Source organism: Coregonus clupeaformis, unplaced genomic scaffold (genome assembly GCF_020615455.1).
Source record: "Coregonus clupeaformis isolate EN_2021a unplaced genomic scaffold, ASM2061545v1 scaf0083, whole genome shotgun sequence".
NCBI classification, from domain to species: Eukaryota; Metazoa; Chordata; class Actinopteri; order Salmoniformes; family Salmonidae; genus Coregonus; species Coregonus clupeaformis.
The window spans coordinates 522,501-541,854 of NW_025533538.1; the positions used below are offsets into that span (position 1 = coordinate 522,501).

The 19,354-nt window shown below is 41.8% G+C and overlaps 3 protein-coding genes across 3 annotated transcripts in view; 1 reads left to right on the plus strand and 2 right to left on the minus strand.

Annotated features, from left to right (window-relative positions):
- LOC121555858 (interleukin-2 receptor subunit beta) overlaps window positions 1-7,276 on the minus strand; it is a 16,180-nt gene extending 8,904 nt beyond the window's left edge. The window contains exon 1 of the mRNA XM_045213161.1: window positions 7,011-7,276. The gene's annotated coding sequence lies outside the window, so the exon portion shown is untranslated. The remainder of the gene's footprint in view (window positions 1-7,010) is intronic.
- A 331-nt stretch (window positions 7,277-7,607) lies between these two features.
- LOC121555862 (3-mercaptopyruvate sulfurtransferase) lies at window positions 7,608-11,254 on the minus strand. The gene is made up of 2 exons (XM_041869712.1): window positions 10,562-11,254; window positions 7,608-8,718 (listed from the first exon to the last, which is right to left on the minus strand). The coding sequence occupies exons 1-2, from the start codon at window positions 11,148-11,150 to the stop codon at window positions 8,408-8,410; spliced, it is 900 nt and encodes a 299-aa protein (XP_041725646.1). The 5' UTR covers window positions 11,151-11,254; the 3' UTR covers window positions 7,608-8,407.
- A 462-nt stretch (window positions 11,255-11,716) lies between these two features.
- On the plus strand, window positions 11,717-16,360 carry rps19bp1 (ribosomal protein S19 binding protein 1). The gene is made up of 4 exons (XM_041869720.1): window positions 11,717-11,917; window positions 13,857-14,039; window positions 15,298-15,395; window positions 15,750-16,360. The coding sequence occupies exons 1-4, from the start codon at window positions 11,863-11,865 to the stop codon at window positions 15,897-15,899; spliced, it is 486 nt and encodes a 161-aa protein (XP_041725654.1). The 5' UTR covers window positions 11,717-11,862; the 3' UTR covers window positions 15,900-16,360.
- Window positions 16,361-19,354: the final 2,994 nt, after the last annotated feature.

Genomic DNA, 19,354 nt, shown 5'->3' on the forward strand with positions numbered 1-19,354 from the left:
ACTGCACAACATTTTATTATTTTATTAGGCCTATGTGTTCTAAAAAGTAAGAAAAATACAATCACTAGCATCCACTTTTATATACCATATACCGACGCACAGACTGCGCTTTGCGCACACAAAACAACCCTCGCAATATCAACTGGAATTACATGGGTCTATTACTGAACTTTTTGTTGAAAAAAAACAACTATTTGAATGAGAAGAGACTGTCACTGGCAAACATGGTTACAGACCCAACAACATTATATAGTATCCCCTCCTCGTGAAGAAAAGCACATGAGCTAATTATAATACACAAAGTAAGCAAAACAATGAAATCATTCCAACATTGACTGAAATGATGAATAAGATACTGTACTAAGGAGATAGACCTATATAAGCAATATAACAATTGGGATATACAAACTATGGCATAAGGGAACGATGAGCGGATAAGAGGCAAGCCGTAATTTCGATTAAAATATGAATGCGCCAGTAGTCGATTTAAGTATTTGTTCAGCACTTTTGAAATGTACAGGACAAAATTCAGAACATGGGCCGTTCTTACAGTATTCTCCCTGTACACCAAGTCAGAACCGTAGGATAAATAATGGGGGCATATAACCAGACAACGAAAGCGCTTACAATATTCGATGCAGACATTTCTCTAAAACAGGCTATAGGCTACATGTGCACCACCAAGTCAGAACACTAATGATGGGAAGTTCGGCTCTTTTCTGAGAGCCGGCTCTTTTGACTCGGCTCCCAAAGAAGAGCCGGCTCTTTCGACTCCCGAACGGCTCTTTATTTAGGATCTTTTGTAGCCTATATTTTACCTTAACTTTGAAAAAAAATCATGGTTTATGTGTTGAAAACCCTTTTGCTTTCAGTGTTTTTATGAGAGACCTTATAATGCCTAATTCTGTGCATTTATTCTGTGACAAAACCACTCTTACATTTGTTTATTTCAATTAAACTTTTTTATTGCACAAATTAACAATAAACTTCAAACAAATCCACAGAACAGAATCAAAACCAGAACCAAACTCCAGCAAACAGCATTAGTCCTCAGGGCAGGTTGGCATTCAGGAAGATCAGATGCCTCAGCTTGGATGGGCTGATAGGCCTGATACGATTTCGCCTCTCCGTGAGTATCTGCCCTGTTTTGGAGAAGATTCTCTCAGAAGGAACTGATGTGGCAACAATACATAGTCTCCCCTCCATCACATCAGTTGCAGTAGGAGAGGTTATACTTGCACGCATGGGGATGGCAGTAGACGTTACAGCAGCTGTTGTTCTGGTATGAGACACACCAGGATCAGTAGATGGTGAGCTGGCTTGCCCTCTCTCCTCTAACTGCACTGTAGGATGGACAGTTCTTGTATGTCTATGCAGGTTTGTGGTGGAACCTGCTCTTATAGTGACCTTCGTTTTGCAGTGAAGGCACTCTGCTTTCTTGTTCCCAATATCTTTAAACTGCAGCCAGATGCTGCTTCGCTTTCTAGTGTCACTCATAGTTAAACGACACGACAATGCAAGACGCACACACGCTCCTCAGTCCGCTCTGTCTCTCTCTTCACTTGCAGTGGAGTCAAGTGGTGTGTCTGCCCCGCCCCCTCTCTGTTTACACATCCTTAATTCTCACGTGAATGCCGCATGCTGGTCGCCATGCTGGCCAATCATAACAGACCTCTGTGAAAGTGAAACCTAAGCAGCGAATGGGCAAAAAACTGGGAGCCGGCTCTCACTCGATGCGAGCCGGCTCTTCTGATTCACTACAAAGAGCCGGCTCTCAGAGCCGATGCTTGTGCGCATGACCCATCACTACAGAACACTAAGCTAAGTTCTGAGGGGGAGAGGGACGAAATTCTTAGGATGAGACACATGGGCTACTAACAGCTTACTACACAACATACACTTAGTTTTACTTTCTTAGCTACTGCATACATATCTCCCTGGCATATTCCATAATTTATGCAGCAGTATACAAGACATATCTTTGGATTTACCATTGTTGCGCTGTCTTCACTTGAACGTGGCGCAGTTGTCCTTCTTGTGGGCAAACTTTGTCGTCAAACTTTGTAACACTAACAGTTAGCCAATTATTCTTTCCAAACCACTCAATGTTGAATTTGCAATTTCCGACTTGTTGTGTAATGTTTATGTCCAATGGCCAATGAGCACCAATAAGTTGTATCTATATTTTCTCTTCATATGACAAGGATTGGAAAGGACTTGCCAGTAGATTGTCAAGGTGATTCATGATGATGACTGTTTGTCAAGCTTGCTAGCTAAGATTGTGAAAGTATGATGTTGACATGATCAGTCCAATCAAAGCTACAGTAGATATAACATGATTTGACATTTTTTCTGTGGCCAATGACCTTGAGCCTTCTTTGAGGGGCACTTGTAATTTAAATATATGGCAGCACCCAAGAGGGCTTGAACTGCCTAGCTCTCCCTGTAGATTCAGTGGTGACATAGTGTCTCCATGAGTGACAGAACACTGAGCCAATCAAGGCACAACTAGAGAAAATTACCAACGCCTATGCTATGTGCTTTCGCTGGCTGCCCCTACACCACAGAAAGCACTAAGCTAGGCTGAAACACCTGCATTTTAGAGCTGCCTTACTCAAGAAAGAGACCAAGGAAAACATGTATTTTTATATTGTTTGCAAACTGATATGTGATACAAATGAATGTACAAATAACATGCAAAACAGGCAACAACAAAAAAGGACAAAAAAAGTATATACATATATATTTTTGGTTAAACAGGTGGGCTCTGCCCCAACTGCCCTGAATGACAGTTCGCCACGTCCCATGCACACACAGTGAAAGCCACTGTAACGCATATCAGTAGACATTAATGTTATTTGCTTAATACATGTTATTAACAAAGTTGCATTTGTTTTAACCAACCTTTCTTACACACTGGTGTGCCAGTAACAAGCCAAGCACAAACTTAAACATATTATTCATATTCATGTTATCCGCCACCATGGGGCACTCTGTTCACAACGTTGACATCAGCAAACTGCTTGCCCACACAACGCCATACACGCTGTCTTCCATCTGCCAGGTACAGTTATGACGCCGAACTGCAGTCAGGTCAAGATCCTGGTGAGGATGATAAGCACGCAGATGAGCTTCCCTGAGACAGTTTCTGACAGTTTGTGCAGAAATTCTTTGGTTGTGCAAACCCACAGTTTCATCAGCTGTCCGGGTGTCTGGTCTTAGACGATTCTGCAGGTGAAGAAGCTGGATGTGGAGGTCCTGGGCTGGCGTGGTTACACGTGGTCTGTGGTTGTAAGGGTGGTTGGACGTACTGCCAAATTCTCTAAAACGATGTTGGAGGCAGCTTATGGTAGAGAAATGAACATTACAATCTCTGGCAACAGATCTGGTGGACATTCCTGCAGTCAGCATGCCAATTGCACACTCTCTTAAAACTTGAGACATCTGTGGCATTGTGTTGTGTGACAAAAATGCTCATTTTAGAGTGGCCTTTTATTGTCCCCAGCACAAGGTGCACCTGTGTAGTGATAATGTTGTTTAATCAGCTTCTTGATATGCCACACCTGTCAGGTGGATGGATTATCTTGGCAAAGGAGAAATGCTCCTTAACAGGGATGTAAACAAATTTGTGCACAAAATATGAGAGAAATCAGCTTTTTGTGCATATGGAACATTTCTGGGATCTTTTATTTCAGATCATGAAACATGGGAGCAGTACTTTACATGTTGCAGTTACATTTTTGTTCAGTATATATATAGCTTCCATAGCTATACATGGGCAGTGTTCTGTTTGCTACCATTCTCTCATGTGGTGTTTTTTAGTAAAAGGTTAGAGAGACTCCACTCCTCTTTTATATAAACAACCACCTAATAGGTAAAAGATGTGTTGAGAGGGCGAAGAAGAAGAAGAAGAAGAAGAAGAAGAAGAAGAAGAAGAAGAAGAAGAAGAAGAAGAAGAAGAAGAAGAAGAAGAAGAAGAAGAAGAAGAAGAAGAAGAAGAAGAAGAAGAAGAAGAAGAAGAAGAAGAAGAAGAAGAAGAAGAAGAAGAAGAATGTGATGATGATAATTAATGAACTGGATGATATGTTAGTGCAGGGCTGGAATGAAGACGTGCACACCCTGTGTGGCTATAATGATTCTACAAGGAATACCAGAACTGCGTAAAATTGGTAATTCCTTTGAACTGTTTGTAACAAATTCATAGGTGGTTGAAGGTTGCGCAAGAGCAAAATATTTCTATCAGAGGAGGCTGATGAGGGGAGGATGGCTCATAATAATGCCTTGAATGGAGTTAATGGAATGGTGTCAAACACATGGAATCAATGTGTTTGATGTGTTTGATACCCTTCCATTAATTCTGTTCCTGCCATTACTATGAGTCTGTCCTTCAATTTAAAGTGCCACCAGCCAGCACTGGTTTATGTACATTGTTAGCTGTGAAGCCTTGTGATGTCGTGTTCGCTGTCAAATGTACCAATAGTCCTGTGTGTCCCAATTCAGGGCTTTCATGCCTTAACCTGGTAGCCTGGTCCCAGATCAGGGCTGTCCTCCTTTAACCTAATAGCCTGGTCCCAGATCAGGGCTTTCCTGCCTTAACCTGATAGCCTGGTCCCAGATCTGTGAGTTGGCATGACATTACAAACAGCCTGGCACTCAGGCTACTGTCCTGGGCCTGTATTCATAAAGCCTCTCAGAGTAGGAGTGCTGATCTAGGATCAGTTATGCCTTTTAGGTCACAGTGACATAAACAGGGGGGATCTGATCCTAGAACAGCATTCCTACTCTGAGATTCTTTATGAATACTGGCCCGGATGGTCTTTGTCCCCTCTCATTGGTCTCTGGGTCAGACATCAGGAAGTTCCCTTCAGTGAAGTGAAACAGCACAGTAGACAATATCAACCTCTGAGAGATCAGTTTAAAGGTCAGTATCGCAGAGAAAGCAAACACGAAAGCAAGTGCATTCTTCATGCACACACACACACAAGCGCATTCTGCATGCATGCACATACACAGTACTCACGCACACATGCATACACACACAAACACATACACACACATACACACACACAGGGGCTGCAGGTAAGAAAACCACAACGTCCTCGTTACCCAGAATGTTTACAAGCTGTTTCCAATAACAAACAAACCGCAAACCACTAACACCCCCTTCCCCTCCTCCTCTCTTCTCTACCTCTCTTCTCTACCTCTCTTCTCATCCTCTCCCAAACCTCATACTAACACCCCCTCCCTTCTTCTTCTTATCATGTACCTCTCCTCACAGACACACATGGATTTCCAAACACGATTCTGTTGCTCAATAGTGTGCAGCGAATTTTACTAGATGAACAGCCGATATTAGCATGACATGCTGGCATTCAAAGAATACTACAGTTTTGACATTTCACATACTATAAAACTTTTTCACATACCCCAAATGCCTACTATTTAGAATGCAACTAGGGGTGTTAGGACACGGCCACTCATTCACTCACTCACTCACTCACTCACATCTCGTCATCCACCCTCACCCTCCCCCCTCCCTATCTTCTCTCTGACTTCCTTTCTACCAACGCTCACTCCCTGACTCTCCCCTCCTCCCCCTCCTGTCTTTGACTTCCTCTGTACCTGTGGCTGTGTGTGTACATCCTGTCCTACTTAAACATTGGACCAAATCAACCCCTAGGTTACATCCTAAATGGCACCCTATTCCCTATATAGTGCACTATATACCCCATAGGCCCTGGTTAAAAGTAGTACACAATATAGGGAATAGGGTGCCATTTGGAACGCACACTAACCCCCTCCACAATGAGGACAGTGGTCTCCAGTTCAACCCTACTGGAGGCCCACAAGGTGTGCAGGGTTTTGGTCCAGCCCTATATGAACATCCTGTCCTACTAAACCCAGGCCCAAATCAACCCCTAGCCCCCTCCATAATGAGGCCTTAATCAACCCCTAGCCCCCTACACAATAAAGCCCTAATCAACCCCTAGCCCCTCCGTAATGAGGCCCTAATCAGCCCATAGAACCCTCCATAATGAAGCCTTAATCAACCCCTAGCCCCATACACAATGAGCCCTAATTAGCCCCTAGACCCCTCCATAATGAAGCCCTAATCAGCCCCTAGCAACCTCCGTAATGAGGCCTTAATCAACCCCTAGCAATCTCCGTAATGAGGCCCTAATCAACCCCTAAAGGGTGTGCAGGGTTTTGGTGCAGCCCAGCACTAACACAGAACAAAAATGCCTGCATATAGTACAGGTGTATATAAAATATTGAATATATATTTAGAAAAAGATATGCACAAAGCTTGAAAAAGTGATTCAAAGCCTGGGGTTCTCTGGGACCAGGATCGAAGAATACTGTCCTCATAGCCTAAACGTCTCAATGACCCCCAAAGCCTGGGGTTCTCTGGGACCAGGATCGAAGAATACTGTCCTCATAGCCTAAACGTCTCAATGACCCCCAAAGCCTGGGGTTCTCTGGGACCAGGATCGAAGAATACTGTCCTCATAGCCTAAACGTCTCAGTGACCCCCAAAGCCTGGGGTTCTCTGGGACCAGGATCGAAGAATACTGTCCTCATAGCCTAAACGTCTCAGTGACCCCCAAAGCCTGGGATGGGAGAGGTGTATGTAATATAGTAACAGCTCTGCTCTCTGTGTGTCTCTTCAGTGATAATAGTCATCATCATCATCATCATCATCACTACCAGGATCTCAACTGTGTAATAATGTGTCTTCCAAATTATCACTCAAACACAAACAATGTGAATTATTATGTGGATTACAATTAACTGACATATATTGATACATTTTTTCGTTAGGGCAAATCAAGTCTGACATTTTAAAGTGGAAATGACAAACGTTAGAAACCTTATTGAACCTTGAATACACTACAAGTTTGCGTTTCCAACTGTGCGGGAAAATTCTCAGCAACAAAAGAGTGATTAAATGAAGATCCTACATCTGTATATAAATATTCAAAGAGAGCATCAGTCAAAGAGAGCCTTACCTTGTATAGTGGACCTTCTTGTAGTCTCAGAAACGCAGGCTTCTCAATGCTCTACAGTTGAGTTACTTTTCAGTCTGAACTGAAGGACAAGACAAGTGCTTGATGATGAATCCGTTTCTTAATTGGTCACCACAGGATGATTCAAACCAGTCAGGCATACAAGACTGTCACACTCTCATCCCGTTATTGACTAGAAAAACATCTGCCTGCTTTCTCTGAAAAGTAAATGAGTGAACAGAAAAGGAGAATTGCTGACTGAAAGGGGATTTCTGTGGCTTCAGTTGGTTTCAACTGAAACACACACGTCATCAACACTGCTACTTGTACTTGATTCCCTTTGTCAGAAGAGGGGGTGGAGTTTTAGTTGTCTTCTTTCGGTCTCTGTTCTTGTTCCTTTTTTCGTAAGCGTCAGATATTACTTCTGTTATTGTGAAATTTTAAGATGTCTTTTTTTTTTCTTTTTTTTATTCCTTTCTGAAAATAACAGGTGCAAAAGTTTTAAAAGTGACATGTGTGGAGTGACGTGTGAAGTGAGAGAGAGACCACATAAGATGTTTTGCTGCCCTCAAGTGGATAAAGTATGAACAGAGTATGGCCTTGGAGTAACAAGTAGTTTATTTTCACAGGCTCTTTTCTCCTCCACAAGCAACTACAAAAAGAGACTATTTAACATGTAATGAACATCAATTTCAACCCTATCCAGGTGCTTTATCTATATAGCTAAAAGAGAAAGAGGTTTAATAGTTATTATAGAACTTATTTTTAATATCAGATACATACAAAAATTCAACCATGTTCTTAACAAATTAAAGATCACAGTGACATTACAACATTGACTGATATTTATATCCATATTTACTACATTCATATGACTACAGAATGTCTTAAGGCTTAAGGTTTGTGTACGCATGTGGGGTTCAGCCCCATCTGTCTGTATGTGAGGACCAGACCCACACACTGTTTAGCAGAGATACTGGATTGTCCAGTGGGGCCACCCACTTCCCCTCGTGTTTTGAGGAAATTATAGTCCTGTCATTGCAGGTGTGTGAATGATAAGGCTAATGAAAGATTGACTAACTAACGTGAATTCAAACTCCAACTGACCTATGACATCAGCATCCAAACATTCCCTTGTGATAGTCACCAACCCCCCTCTTGTCCAAACAGTAGGATACAGTTACCCCAAGACACTGACCTAAGGCCAGATTTACATTTCCCCTTTAGGATTTGGAGAGAGTACGCTGATCCTAGATCTGTGCCTACGGGGGTAAGGCAGTTTCTAACTATTGTCCAATAATCATCCAATCACAATGAGCTTCCTCCCCCTCATCCAATCAACATTCCCTCTCCCTCTTCCACTCCTCATCCAATCACACGTTCCTCTCCCTTCCTCCCTCTCATCCAAACACAGGGGAGTGTTTCCCGAACCCCACTGAGATCACATGCTCAGGCACGGCGCGGGTGTACCACTCGGACCACGCCCCGTCGTACACCGACACCCCAGGGTGCCCACACTCGTGGGCGGCGAGGGCCACATGGCAGGCAGTCACACCCGACCCACAGGACACGCAGAGCGGGCGGGAGAGGTCGACACCAGCCTGGGTGAACATGGTCTGGAGGACTTCACGGGGATGGAGGTGACCGGACAGAGAGAGGAAGGAGGAGAAGGGCATGCTGATGGAGCCGGGGATGTGGCCTGGCTCAGTATCTGAAAGAGAGAGGAGGAAGAGAGTGAATGGGTGAAAAAATAAGGACAAACAGAAGGAAAGGGTGAGTGCTGGTGGGTGAATCTCCCTAGTCTAAAAAGGCTCCCTCTTCCTGTGTCGTTTCCATGCCAATAGAGAATACTCAAGAGGTCAATGTCCCCAGCCGCAGAGACACTTATAGGCAGATGAACACTGAATATGTGAAGGAGGCATACATAATGTGTGTGTGTGTGTGTGTGTGTGGGACAACTTGAGAGGAAATAAAAGTACAGCCACATAAGACCTTATCGCCACAGAGGTAAATTAGAACACTTAGAATGAAAAATGTGTGCACTCACTAACTGTAAGTCGCTCTGGATAAGAGTGTCTGCTAAATGACTAAAATGTAATGGCTAGAGGGTCGCAACAAGGTAGATTAGAACACTTAGAATGGATAGAGCGTCACAACAAGGTAGATTAGAACACTTAGAATGGCTAGAGCATCACAACAAGGTAGATTAGAACACTTAGAATGGATAGAGCATCACAACAAGGTAGATTAGAACACTTAGAATGGATAGAGCATCACAACAAGGTAGATTAGAACACTTAGAATGGATAGAGCATCACAACAAGGTAGATTAGAACACTTAGAATGGATAGAGCATCACAACAAGGTAGATTAGAACACTTAGAATGGATAGAGCATCACAAAACTGGTACAATACCAATCAAGTGCAACAATCAAATCTACATAATTGTATTCAGACTACTACTATATGTTATGTGTCCACTCCGTTCACTACAGTGTGCATGCATGCATGCGTATGTGTGTATGGTACACAATGGTGCTGACAGATGTTCTGATTTATAACCCAACCTCCATGTTTGCTTATCAGCTTGTGCAAACAAAGGAGGCCTATGGCTGCGTCTGTAAACGTCATCTTGTGCAAATCATTACTTCCTCTGTCCTCGTTTCCTCAATTCCACTCAAAGCTCATTGGAGGAAGAGGTCCGAAGGAAGGACCTTGGATCCTCTCCTCCAATGAGCTTTGGAGAGGAACTGAGGAAACAAGGACAGAGGAAGAAAGGATTTGACAGGCAGCAAGTAACATTTCAGACCAAGGGTGCATCCCAAATGGCACCCTATTCCCTACATAGTGCACTACTTTTGACCACAGCCCTATGGGCCCTGGTCAAAAGTAGTGCACCATAGGATGCCAATTGGGGATACAGCCAGTGTACGAGGAGGAAGTCACACACTCAGCAGCTCTGTGCCTCAGGATCAGACAAAGTCCTCATGCAGTAGATAACACACACCCATCATCATCATCATCTTCTTCTTCTTCGATCTCAACTTGCCAGCTGAGAGAAACTGGGTCATCTAACATGAGCAATCTGTCAGTCTATTGTGTTATTGATTTTGGGTCATCTCATGAGTGAGCTGATCAGTAGTTCGTCTAGGCCTATTGATTGTGTTATTGATTATAGGTCAAATGGGTTGTTGGTTATGTCCCTCACAGTTGGAACCCTTGGTCTGTTGACCTATCAGCAGCATTGATCAAATGCTAAATGTGCTACTGATAAGGTGACATGAGTAGGCCTCAGTACTTGAAGTTATGGCTAGTTATACACCGATTGTAGGCTACACCTTTATTGTGTTAATATTTCTTCTTTTTTTTGCATAAAAAAAATAAAATACTTTTTAACTCTGCATTGTTGGGAAAGGGTAACTAAGCATTTCACGGTAAAGTCAACACTTGTTGTATTCGGCACGTGACAAATACATTTTATTTCACCTGACCTGACACATTTACAGTGTGTGAAATAACATCCATGCACTTTCAGTGTGTGTGTGCTGCTCACTGTCTCTGGGTTCTGGATCCACCCCTTTGAATCTCCCCACTGGTCTGGCATCGACCACCTGAAATTCTTTACTATCCAGATTATCCAGGATGTCCTCGTACGTCTTCACCCAGGAGCGGTTCAAAGAGGCCTTAAACTCCGTCTGCTCGGGTCGGGAGTACCGGTCACTCACTGGAAGTCCCTCGTTCGCCCAGTTTTTGAGTCCTCCATTCAGAACCGATACAGAACTGTGGCCGAACACTCGGAACATCCACCAAACTCGGGGCGCAGAGAACGCGCCGAAATTGCTCGCATCGTAGACCACGACGTGCGTATCGTTCCCAATTCCCAAATTTCCAACATAATCTGCAAAAATGCGCTCCGATGGCAGCATATGATCTAGCGGAGAAGTTTTGTCGCAGCACTGGTCTATGTCAAAGAAGGCTGCACCCGGGATATGCCTCTTTTTGAATTCGCTCTTGGCGTTGCGCCTGAGTTTGGGTAAGTACCAAGACGTGTCCAAGACGCGGAGTTTGGGTCCAACCCGTTGGTCTTTGACGGCATCGAGAAGCCACTTGGACGCGACGATAGCCCTCGCTTGGAGCGCCATCGTAGAACGTGTAATTCCCGGCGGTTTCAAAGGTGATACAGGTAGAACGAGATACAGTTTTTATGGAGAGAGAGAGAGCGCTGTCCCGGGAGAAATAACACGCCCCCAATGCACAGCCTGTAGTTACAGCTGAAAGTGAATGGGGGCGTTACCATATGGCCAGCAGACATTCATCAAAATTCACAGCGAGGCAACTTTATATAAATTGCCTACTCGGTATTCCCGTCATGTTTTTTAATTTGTAATCTTTTATTTACAAAAACATACATAGACAAAAACAATAGACAACTTAACATTTACATACATTTCCACAAACATTAATGGCGTCACACTTGCTCAGACCCACATGTTCCCACCGTATCCACAACCAATTCAAATAGAATCAGATCATGAACTTTCTAAAGCATGTATTTATATAAGGTCTAAATAATAATAAGGCTAAATAACTTCATAAGCATTACCTTATTTGTTTTCTATGACATGTCATCATTTTTGCAAAAGTGAAAGGTATTTTGACAACAATCCGGAACTATTTTGAGATGTGCACCTTGAAAATAGTTTTCACCCGAGTAGTTATCCCCAAACACTCTTCGCCGGATGTTGAACTCACATGTTATTTTTTACAGAAGCAAGATACTTTTGCTAGATTTGCTGGAGAAATCCTAACGTTTGTTCACATGTTTGTTATTTAAAAAGTAAAGTGCATATCAACATGTCGGCATCAATGATTCGGAAGGGACTGGAGTTGCTAAGCGATGACATAAAAGGTAAATGATCTACAGTAACCAACGTTTCATTAGCTAGCTGGGTCATTCCTATTTTGCCGTGCCTTTTCCGTCCCTAGGAAATATCAGTTCTTATTTAGTGTAAAATGTGCATTCCTAAAGGCTTTAAGTATAAGGTCGGGTGTCCTTTACCATAAAAACACACAAATATGGATTCTGAAAGGGAATTTTATGCATTTTAAACACTTTTTGTCAGTAGATGTAGGCGTTTTTGTCCCCAGGTGTTATTTATCAACTTCCACAAGAAATATAAGCCTAAAATCTTTAAAATCTTTAATCAATAACGTTTTTTCATGATTATTATATTTGTTATTATAGATTTTCTGTGTTTCCCTGATATCACTTTCCACCCTTTTTAGTTTGTTGTAATTCTCCGTTTAAGAAAACAACCCCTTCCTACAATGACACCACATTCAGGAAGTGTCATAATTTATTTGATGGGAAAACTATGGTGCAAAGCTAAATAAATATAAACACTCAGTTTTATCTATTTGTCCATGTTTCATGTTGTTAGTCTGTATGTCCAACTCATAAATATCCACCCTCTTAGGCGAAATATAAAATCAGAATGTTAAAATATGTTTGATAGAGAAGTTAAAATCCTGTTTCAGGTGTTCAGCATTATGCTAGCTCAACCTTGCTCATTCACAGAGCTATGGCTAATTTAGGCTCAACATTTCAACCCTGTTAGGATTATGCACCTAACAAATTGGAAAATGCACCAAAAAATGTTCAAGTACTATAAAAAAAATAGGTTTGTGGTCCAAATGGCACCGCATTGTAGGAATGACCGAGCTAGCTATGTTAGCTTCAATGCAACCAAGAAAGTGTAGAGTCCAGCACAACGTAAAAACTCTCTTAGCTGCATCGAAGCTATAGCTATGTATGAAACACCACTGGCGCAGGTTGAGAGCAGTTTATGACAATTCAATTGGCATTCCAGACATAGATCTTTAGTCCTATTTATTGCAGATGAAAGACATACAGATACTTTGCATAATATAAATACCGTAATGTTACAACGTGAAAAAAAGGTGCATTTCATACGTGTTGTAGTGAGACCGGTCTCACTAGAACGCCTATGGAATGCACCTTTCTTCAAATAAAATTGTATTTGTCACATGCGCCGAATACAACAGGTGTCGATTTTACCGTGAAATGCTTACTTATGAGCCCTTACCCAACAATGCAGAGTTAAAAAGTAAAAAAAAAAAAAAAAAAACATTTGCTAAAAGGAAAATAGTAGCTAACACAATGGAATACCAATAACAAGGCTATATACTGTTCAGGAGACTTTTGGTCCCAGACTTGGCACTCCGGTACCGCTTGCTGTGCAGTAGCAGAGAGGACAGTCTATTATTTGGGTGGCTGGAGTCTTTGACAATTGAGGGCCTTCCTCTGACACCGCCTGGTATAGAGGTCCTGGATGGCAGGGATCTCGGCCCTAGTGATGTATTGGGCTGTATGCACTATCCTCTGTAGCGCCTTGGGGTCGGATGCTGAGCACTTGCCATACCAAGCGTTGATGCAGCCAGTCAATATGCTCTCAATGGTGCAGCTGTAGAACTTTGAGGATCTGAGGGCCCATGCCAAATATTTTCAGCCTCCTGAGGGGGAAGATGCGTTGTCGTGCCCTCTTCACGACTGTGTTGGTGTGTTTAGAACATGATAGGGTTAGGGTTCACATTGTAACGTTACGGTATTTATTCTATGCAAAGTAGTGTCATCTGTGCTAACACTTCCTGGTCACCACAGTGTGCCTATTTACACGTGACCAGTGACCTATTACCCCATGTGAAACATCCCTAGACAGACCACATACACAACACACATGAGCACATAATATAAGCAGTCCAAAATGTCTCCTACACAAATGTCTCTCTCTCTTCCTCTTTCTCCCTCCCTCCTTCCGCGGTGTCAGATGGTAGCAAGAAGCAGAAGAGCGCGGCCAAGAAGAAGCACACCCCAAGCAAGGCTGAGGTGATGGGTCTGGTGAGCTCTAACCGTCAGGGCGTCAGCAGGCAGGTCCGGCGGCTGCAGGGGCGTCTCGGTCCGGGGAAGAGCAAGGCCACCGTCAAAGACAAGAGGATCAAGTCTGCCGTGGGTGAGTGGCTCGACACGTTCAGAGGCACAACATTCTGTGCACTGTGCAGAAAAACAAACGCAATAATTAATGTAGGGATGGTCTGGTACATATAAATACAGTCTATTCATTCTATTGCTATGGTCTCTGTTCATTCTATTTCTATGTTCTGGTTGCTGTCATGCAACTAGCTAGAATGTTTGGTTTTTCTTGGGTTGAGGATCATGTTTTTCTCTTAGCTATTTGTTGACTTCAGGGGTAGTCCAGAGGTATTCAACTCTTACCCTATGAGGTCCGGAGCCTGCTGGTTTTCTGTTCTACCTGATAATGAATTATACCCACCTGGTGTCCCAGGTCCCAAAAAATTTGCAAATGTTATTTAACTAATTTTTTTCTGTTTTATTTCAGTATTATTTTTTTACAACAAACAAAAACATACATAGACAAAAACAATAAACAACTTAACATTTACATACATTTCCACAAACATGAATGAAATCACACTTGCTCAGACCCACATGTTCCCATCGTATCCACACCCAATGTTGTTTCTAATACTTGTAAGACTCTACCCCATATGACTTCAAATTGTGTTATGATGTCCCAGGTCTCTAAATCAGTCCCTGATTAGAGGGGAACAATGAAAAACTGCAGTGGAACTGGCGTGGAGGTACAGAGTTGCGTTTGAGGGATCTAGTCTGTCTGTGAAACTGGTGTCAGTGTACCAGCATCCTGGTCTAGTCCAGGGTTCAGCAACTAGATTCAGCCACGGGCCAATTTATTTTCTTGAGCGGATGGTCAGGGGGCCGGAACATAATTACAAATAATTTGTAATTATGACCGCAAGAAGCCCAAACAGATATAATATTTGACTAAAACATAATCATTTCAAACCTTGCTTACATTTTGTATACGATCACAAACAGTATCTCTATTATATGTGGGAATACTTTTGGAACTTGAAAATTAAAATCAGTTCGAGCTGATTTGCTGGTGTTTTTACAGTCTGATGTCCAATAATAAATGAAACACTAATCAAATCAATAGAGTCCCACGAGCCGCCAGTTGAACCCTGGTCTAGTCTGTCTGTAAACCTGGTGTCAGTGTGTCAGCCTCATGGGCCGACTCCTTACCATCCTCTTTTGTCTCCATCTTGTGTTTCAATAGATTATGGATAGTCAGTCTGTGCGAACTCCTCATAGGGTCATATCATTTAGTGTCTGTCTCATGGACTTCGTCTTGACCTCTGAACTGTGATGTCATGTCTTTGTGTTTCCAGAGGAGTTCAGGAAGAAGCAGGGGAAGAGCCATCTGAGCTCCAACCTGCTGTACTTCCTGGGGACGGGCTTCAGAGCTACAGACTCCGACACTATGAAGGTAAGAGACAGTCTGACAGTTCAAATGTCATGCCCTCTAACTACTACTCCTACTACTAGTATGGAGGATAGTTGGTTGAGGTCTTTGGCTCCCGTCATGACTTTTGATTGATTTGGTAAAATAACTGCAGATACATCTGGGTCGTGTTCAATAGGGCACAGAACGGAAAAATGTTTTAACATTTTGCAACGGAAAGCAAATTTGGATAGATCCAGGTAGTCTCTTCCTGTTTCAGTCCATTTTTCTTCTGTTAAGTGCTTAATAAACGTGACCCTCTTATGGGTGAATCCCGTAGTCTAACGGATGATGATGATGATGATGAAGACTAATGCCTTCCCTCTTATTCCCCTTCAGATCGTCAACCAGAATTCAGGCCGGCAGTCTCGCCACCGTCCGGACCGCACGGTCAAGAAAGCTCCAGAGGAGAAGTCTGTGTTCACAGAGGATGAGTTCCAACAGTTCCAGAAGGAATACTTTGGCAGAACTGTGGAGGAGGGGAACTAGACAGATTCTAGTTCCAGAGACTTAAGGCTGCGGTCCGATTCCAGAGGTGTGCACTTCACACTCACTGTGGGATTGCTATCAGCATTGGCTGGAGGGAGTTTCCAGTTTTCACCATTGTTAAAGGCCCAATGCAGCCGTATTTATCTCAAAATCAACTAATTTCTGGGTAACAATTACGTATCTTACTGTGATTGTGTTTAATTAACATGATCAAAACAAAAATAGCTTCTTAGCAAAGAGCAATTTCTCAAGCAATTATCTTGCCAGGACTCTCTGGTAGTGGTCTGAGTGGGGAGGGAGAAAACTAGCTGTTATTGGCAGAGAGGTTGGAGCTCTCTTATTGGTCTAGCACCTAATTTACCTCCTGGTTATGTCACCAGGCAGGTCAAAACTCCATCCCACCAAAAAAGGCTGACATGTTAGGTGGTCTTTTCAAACAGGTCTTACACTAAAAGGGTATTTTCACAATTTCACAGTATTATTCCAACCTCCATAGTGTAGAAATATATATATATATATATAAAACAGGAAAATCACGTTTTGGACTGCACTTGGCCTTTAAATCCATGGGAGAATGTGGGCAAGTGCACACTTTGGGAGAAGGCTGGAGAATCGGGACAAAGACGAGGGTTCAGTTCCAGAGCCAATGAGGACTTGGTGAAGAGATCGGACACTTGACTGACTTCAGTTTTGGGCCTAACTACTTCCCTTTGGACTTGGAGTGTAATGCTGCGCTACATGGAAAACAAGTGACTTAAGTGGCTCATTTGAGCCTTGAGGCTCATTCCGAGCTTGTTCTATTCATGCAGGAGAAAATAGTAAACGTTCAGAGAAACAAAAGTAGTTTAAAACTTCATTTACTACTTGTTAAAAAGATGAAATCACAATGAACTAGAGTATGCAGTTTTATTAAGTGAATTTTCAGAAAGTAAATGTCTTGTCCCTTTGATTTGTAAACAATGAATAAAAGTATGTGGAACACAGTCATGTAGCCTACACAGACTGAAGCAGCAGTAGGGGTATGACGGTCATGAAATGTTAGTTAGCCGTTAACTGTCAAGCAAATCATTGCGGTGTCACAGTTATTTACCATTAACATGTTTAGCATCTCCGGTATACAAGCTGCTGATGTGTGTCTTTGGAACAGCTACATTTTAAACAGTAATAATTACATTTAATATTGACTCATCACAAAAATGATCCATTATTTAGTTTAGGCAGGTCTTAACTAAGAAACATAATGCAAATAAAATGTACTTCAAAAGAACAGAATAGCATATTCTAGCAGATGCTTTCATCCAAAGTGACATACAGTCATGCGTGCATACATTTTACGTATGGGTGATCCCGGGAATCAAACCCACTACCCTGGCGTTACAAGTGCCGTGGTCTACCAACTGATAGAATTTGAATACGGTGAATTATGAGCAGTGGTGGAAAAACTACCCAATTGTCACACTTTAGTAAAAGTAAAGATACCTTAATAGGAAATGACTCAATTGAAAGTCACCCAGTAAACTACTACTTGAGTAAAAGTCTAAAAGTATTTGGTTTTACATTTACTTAAATATCAAAAGTAAATGTAATTGCAAAAATATACTTAAGTATCAAAAGTAAAGTATAAATCATTTCAAATTGCTTATATTAAGCAAACCAGACAGCACAGTTTTCTTGTTTTTTATTTATTTATGGATAGCCAGGGGCACACTCCAACACTCAGGAATAATTTACAAATGAAGCATTTGTGTTTAGTGAGTCCACCAGATCAGAGGCAATAGGGTAGACCAGGGATGTTTTCTTGATAAGGGTGTGAATTGGACCATTTTCCTGCTAAGCATTCAAAATGTAAAGAGTACTTTTGGGTGTCAGGGAAAAATGTATGGAGTAAAAAGTACATTATTTTATTTAGGAATGTCGTGAAGTAAAAGTTGTCAAATATAAATAGTAAAGTACAGATACCCCAAAAAACTACTTAAGTAGTACTTTAAAGTATTTTTACTTAAGTACTTCACACCACTGATTATGAGGATAAATGGTGATGGGAGTGCATCATCTTAGTCAATTGTGTAGACTAGAGAATTCCATTATGAATAGGCCCAACTCTCTTAGGCTGTGTTTACACAGCCGCCCTAAAAACCCAAATCTGATTTTCTTTCTATAGACAATATTTTTTTCGGAATGTCCACACTCAGTTTTACACGTGACCCATATCAGATATACACATTCACACTTTATGTAGCCTCTGAAGTAGCACACAGATGAAACGCTTATTTTCTGTCACTGTTCCTTTAAAATGTGGGGTGGTTGTCATGGTAACGACAGGTCCTGTGCCAAAAAAAAAACACTTCAAAGCAAATAAATCTGATCTGAGTGTCTAGACAGGTTGCATATAAAGTGCAATTAATAGTAGGCCTAATGGTGTCTTTTTGTAGGCACTAACTCTGCCATGCTGCATTTCACTACACTACAAGCATTTCGCTACACCCGCAATAACATCTGCTAAATATGTGTATGTAACCAATAAAATGTGATTTGATTTTAACAAAGCCTATGGGAAAATTAATTGAGTTTTTTAATAAGGTCTGTGGAGATCTTATAAATTTTGTTCAATTAGATAATCTTTCAGCTAACATCACTTTTTGTGAATTTTGAAGCATTTATGTAAAGGTCATGTTAACTGACTGATATCATCTCATAGAACTAAATGTATAAGATCTCCTGAGCCTGTCTTAACCTTAACCTTTCCCCATTAATTTTGCCTATAGGAATGGCTGAACGAACAAGAGGTAAATAATTAGTTTTTTAGGACTACACGCTGGCGAGCTCTATGGCAGACAAATTCTGATATTTTTTTCACTAATTGGTCTTTTGACCAATCAGCTCTGAAAAAGGATCTGATGTGAAAATATCTGACGTGATTGGTCAAAAGACCAATTAGTTGAAAAAAATATCTGAATTGGGCTGCCTGTGTAAACGCAGCCGTAATAGCCTACATGGCTCTGGATGGAAGTAGGCTAACGTCATAACATTGGAGCGATTAAAATGGTGCACACAAAGTGAGGTCAAAGGCATCCCACTCCCACCCAGAGACATGTACTAAGAGGTGGGACATAGAGAATGATAGAGGCCTCTAGTGGCCAAAAGGCCGTTTTAGCATGGACAGCGCCATTGAGGGCTTCCACCATTTTAAAGTAGTCAACTGGGTGGGGATTCCTATTACCAATTATTTTGATTAAAGTAGTAGCAATGGTCATCGAAATTGTTACCACTTTTTACTTCATCTAATAAATGCAACAGTTGGACAATAGATGAAGATACTCCAAACTTTTTGAATTTTTATATTCAATCAGATATTGCCTGAATTATAGCACATCATTACTTGCATGGACAAACAATGGAGTTCAGGCATTTGTGGAAATTCAGGCAGGCCTATTCAATTTATTGTAACATCAGTT

Excerpts from the sequence above, each read along its gene's own strand:
- LOC121555862 (XM_041869712.1), bottom strand. The coding sequence starts at position 11,150 with ATGGCGCTCCAAGCGAGGGCTATCGTCGCGTCCAAGTGGCTTCTCGAT. Across the intron at positions 8,719-10,561 it reads GGATCCAGAACCCAGAGACA|ATACTGAGCCAGGCCACATC; the intron begins GTGAGCAGCACA and ends TCTCTCTTTCAG.
- rps19bp1 (XM_041869720.1), top strand. The coding sequence starts at position 11,863 with ATGTCGGCATCAATGATTCGGAAGGGACTGGAGTTGCTAAGCGATGAC. Across the intron at positions 11,918-13,856 it reads GCTAAGCGATGACATAAAAG|ATGGTAGCAAGAAGCAGAAG; the intron begins GTAAATGATCTA and ends CCGCGGTGTCAG. Across the intron at positions 15,396-15,749 it reads CAGACTCCGACACTATGAAG|ATCGTCAACCAGAATTCAGG; the intron begins GTAAGAGACAGT and ends ATTCCCCTTCAG.